At 41.0% G+C, this 4,664-nt stretch overlaps 1 protein-coding gene across 1 annotated transcript; it reads right to left on the reverse strand.

Annotated features, from left to right (window-relative positions):
- Positions 1–245: 245 nt before the first annotated feature.
- LOC138631475 (uncharacterized) lies at positions 246–3,650 on the reverse strand. Its single transcript, XM_069716440.1, has 4 exons — positions 3,533–3,650; positions 3,018–3,132; positions 1,944–2,291; positions 246–1,864 (listed from the first exon to the last, which is right to left on the reverse strand). Exons 2-4 carry the CDS (start codon positions 3,085–3,087, stop codon positions 1,758–1,760), a joined length of 525 nt encoding a protein of 174 aa, XP_069572541.1. The 5' UTR covers positions 3,088–3,132; positions 3,533–3,650; the 3' UTR covers positions 246–1,757.
- Positions 3,651–4,664: the final 1,014 nt, after the last annotated feature.

A 4,664-nucleotide genomic window follows, 5' to 3' on the forward strand; every position in this document is an offset into this window, starting at 1 on the left:
ATTTAATTCAGTCCAGTTTTATACTGATTTTTCAGGGTCTAATGGGGTCGATTCTATCCCAGCATGCAGTGGCCAAGAGGCAGGACACACATTTTCACTTATTACAACTTTTTTAAGGTCGATACATCCATGTCAGTACAAATTATCTTATGTAATGATTGTCTTGGGCAATAACAAAGAATCTCATAGCAACAGGGTTGTATTTGTTTTAGAACTGGTAACTTGTGCAGACAAAAAACACAGGAAACTTTTTAATTCATTACCTTTATTTGTAACTGTACTTTGGCTATAGCATTTAGTACAACTTTAGTGGTAGATTAAAATAAACTAAAAGAAGCTGACTTGAAAAAATATAGAGACATCTTTATTACAAGTGCAAACAATACTGAGCAGCGGAGCATCTGAACATAATGGCAACATAAAACGGAGACAGGCTGCAGACAGAAAGGCCATAAATGTGTGTGTTCAGATAGTTTGAAAAGTGCTTACACTTTAAATATAAAATACTAAAATGGTAGTGCGCTCATAATTTTTTAAACATACTGTGCACATTGATAGTTGCAAGCAATGTTTCATTTAAACAAACCAGGATTACTACAGTGAGAACTTGCTGTGCAAAACATTTCACTTCCACCTTCTCGTTCTTCTGACTTGCGTTGTCCACCCATCTGATGGACAGTTGCTGTATCACTTATTATTTAATCACATACACGTCTCCAGACCTGGCCCACATCATTAAACAGACTTTGCAAAGACACACCTCAATGTCTTTTTGAGGCTGTGGGGTGCATAAGCATCAAAACAAAGACTTAAATAAATTCCAAAGGTCTTCAAGTGAGCAATAATCATCCTAGTTAGTGTTTTTCTTTTTGCTGTGCAGGGGGGAGTATAAAAGAGGTTTTATTTGAGCTAATTTGTTGTAACTAGGTGAACCTTACATGGGTCTCAGAGATGCCAGCAGGAAAGGCAGTGTTTCAGCAGTTATTCATTGCTATTATTCAAAAGCCATTTTACACCTTAAGCTTACATACTGTATGTGTAGTTGAACTAAGTGAGAGATAATAAGCTGCAACATCTTTTATAATTTTGTAGCACTGAATCCAATCAAAGGGCTCTACACTCTTTACACATGTTATTATAAGTGCTGCAATTAATAATTAATGAGCTCCACTATTAATGTCAGTGCATGCTGTATCAAACCCATTTGTGTTCAACACAGCAGTAAGAAGCAATATAAATCTATAAGAAGCATCTGTTTTTCTTTAAAAATAAATACATAAAAACATAAAATTTATTCAATTAATGAACTATACTTTTCAAATAGCTTCTAATGAGTCTTATTTACCCCTCACAGAGACCCCATGAAGACTACAGATTAAAAAAACTAAATGGTATTTATAACAGCCATCATAATAGAAAATGAACATTGTTCACTGCTGCCTTAGTTTGCAGTGTCTATCTTGATAATGTCATGATTTCTTTCCTCATTTGATAGCACTGTGTTCAAGGTACAGTGGTGACAGTGAGGTCTATAACATACAAACGTTCACTTTTACAGTACATTTTTAAAGAATAGTCCAATGCTTAATGAGATCGAGTCGTATTCATGTAGAGGGTTTTCACGGCTTTTGCTCTCTGCTTAAAGATTAAATAATAAGAAATAAAATCCTCCCACAGTGAGTCAACCATCAAACCAGAGTGAGTCAAAAGTCACATAAGAAAGTTCCATTGAGTTGTCGACCTGTGAAAGAGAGAGTTCAAGGACTCAGAAGACCCACAGCCACGGGAAGTGACATCACCAGTGACAAAAGCCACGGCGCTGATTTGAACATGACACTGATTGCAGAGCAGATTGGAAGGATCCCTGTAATGGAGAAAAAAGTGAGTTTAGATGTTGTTTCTACAGGAGACACAAACCCAAATAACAGGAACGCTCTACTCACTGTGATGGACGGCCATGCTGTTCTCCTTCCAGCTGTTCCCCTGATAAACCCTGCAGGTGTAGGTGTACGGCTTCTCATCAGCCATCGGGGCCCAGGTGAGGCGGCACAGACTCGGAGTGACCAGGCTGACGTTGCTCCTCCTGCGGTCCTCGGTGGACACGTAGATGACGGCGTTGGGGTAGGTGCTGCCCACCAGCCGGCTGTCCTGCCGATACTCACAGTACGGGCCCGGGATCTGGTACGTGGGTGGGAACTCACAGTCCACCCTGACGTTTCGCTCCAGGTAAGTTAGACATGGAAACATCTGGGGCCCCCTCGGAGTGAACAGAAACGTCGTCACTGAGTTCACTGAAAGAGATGCAAACAGGATGTTTGTTAGTTATATTTAGAACACACAAAAGTATTGTTTTTTTTCATTGTGAAATTAATGCAGCAAAGTACAGAGAAATCCAGGATTAAACTCTGCAATATGGAAGAAGATTCATCGTCTGGCAGAGCCTCAGGTGATTTGCTAATTTTGAAAGGTGTGTGTGTGTGTGTGTGTGTGTGTGTGTGTGTGTGTGTGTGTGTTTGGATTTGTGTGGATTTTAAAATGAAAGAGTAATAACACAATATCCAGTGATTGCTGAAGCAGTCCATCATTGTCAGTCAAACTGGCCATCACACATTCTAACCAGCCTGACCAATTGACTTGTCCTTGTCAGTGACGTCAGCCAGATGGCCAAACAGCTGGACCAGCAGACAACAGATTGGCCTGACCAGCCATAAGATACTGGCCGATTAGACTGCCAGGCACAGCAAGGCCTGGTTGAGCAGCCATGTAAACCAGCTAGACCTGCCAAATACTAGTAACACCAGCTAAAACCAGCTACCACCGTAAACTGGTTTATGCTGCTTTATCTGCAAGGTTGGATCAAATAAACTTAATCTCACATTTCACTTACACCGCAAGCTTTTTAGCTTTTGATCAATGCCTTTGTTGCAATAACACATCTCATTGACATCAACACAATTTGTAATTTAAAAATAGAAAATCTCCTCTAGAAGTTACCAAAAATAAAGAGAAACACGTACTGTGAGTTTGATGCGTTATCATTATCCTGCCAAAGAAGAGGCACGCCGTGACGAGCAGCTGCAGCTCCATGTCGACACTTTTCTGTCCGATCAGATCAATAACCTTCAGACCACGCTATGTTCAACATGGGACACAACATGGGGAAGTTAACATGCAGCCGCAGAACACCATCAATGATTGCAACACGAGACAGACACACAAAGTAAACATGCAACCTAGAAGTAGCCTACATACAGTACCATATATTAGCCCACTAGCGCAGTTATACTGGGCCTGGATGTGCGGTTCTGCCTGCAGACCAAATGCAGATATGGCTACGCCCATGCAGTGCGCCTTTGCACTGCAGCAAACTGCCGAGCTCCCCTCACAGTATGCGCAAATTTTAGTCCGTACTGCAGTTGTAATAACCGGACAGCCATGCAGACATGCTGCAGACACAAGCCGATCTGACGTGTTCGATCTCCTCCTGCGACACGTCTAACCCATATTTATCTGCTTTACAGATGAGTCTTACCTGATGTTTGGTCCTCGTCCCCTGCCAGTTGTCGCTGAAGTGGCGTGCTGATATGCAGGGCAGCAGCGTCAGCAGCGCAGAGACTGACTGAGAACACAGTTCTTGTTCTGAACCCACACGCCCTCACTTAAACTCGCACGCACACATTACGGATGTTACCCAAAAGTACTAAACACTACATTTTGTATAAATTGGAACATTAGGTAACAAAGTTACTGCTCAGAGATGAGGATTTATGCTCTTTATCCCCTCGTGTGTGACTGAACACATGCGTGGAAGAATGTATGTAAAATGCTCTCTGCGTTGGTGTTAGAGGATGACTTTTGTCTGTTTATTCATTCAATACCCTTTCATTACTTCCACCACTGTTGTCCACAACTTTTTGCGGGAAACTGTCTGTTCTTGGTGCAAAACAAGAGTTCCCCCTGCAGGACAAACACTGGAATCACCACCACAAAGAAATGAAAGGCCTGCAGCATGTAATGTTTGCCTGACTTCTGGTGTAAAAGAAACGTGTGCTGCTCTGTCTCAAAAAGCCCCGCAGGGTAAGAATGTATGATGCTCCACTACTCATTCACTTCAGGCCTATGGGGAGTTTTTTTTTTTTTTTTAGCTCATTTGAAAGTTAATTTGATTCTAGCTGTCATTTCACATCTGCAGTTGTAGTTGCAGAGCAGTAAATGTGATACTGTTTATCACTGTCTTTGTTGCAGTTTGGAGATTGCACATGTGCAAATGCATTGTAGGTTTTTATTTTAATTATTATTATTTTAAAAGAGAATCAGCATCACAAAATGACAGAAACATAATTAGATACTCACTAGATAGAACCTGGATCATACTAGAAAATAGACCGTGTTTACTGTTCCATTTTCTTGTACTGTACCTAAATGATTTCTTTTGAGGTACAGAGCTAGTGATTACAGGTTCACTTACTTCACTGCCCAAGAACAGGGTGTGAGGGGGTGAGTTCCCCACTAACCAGTGGTTGAAGAGGCTTCAGTCAAGTAAAATAAGAAATACAGTAAAGTATAAACACTGACAAATCTTAAAAAGTTAAAACATTTACGTATTGTCTACAAAATGTATATATTACACCAAAGTCCCCCAATGCACCCGGGTGGACCTTTCA

Source organism: Brachyistius frenatus, unplaced genomic scaffold (genome assembly GCF_029030835.1).
Source record: "Brachyistius frenatus isolate BFR_SWC_R1_liver_20210118 unplaced genomic scaffold, ASM2903083v1 Contig_157, whole genome shotgun sequence".
Lineage (NCBI taxonomy): Eukaryota > Metazoa > Chordata > Actinopteri > Embiotocidae > Brachyistius > Brachyistius frenatus.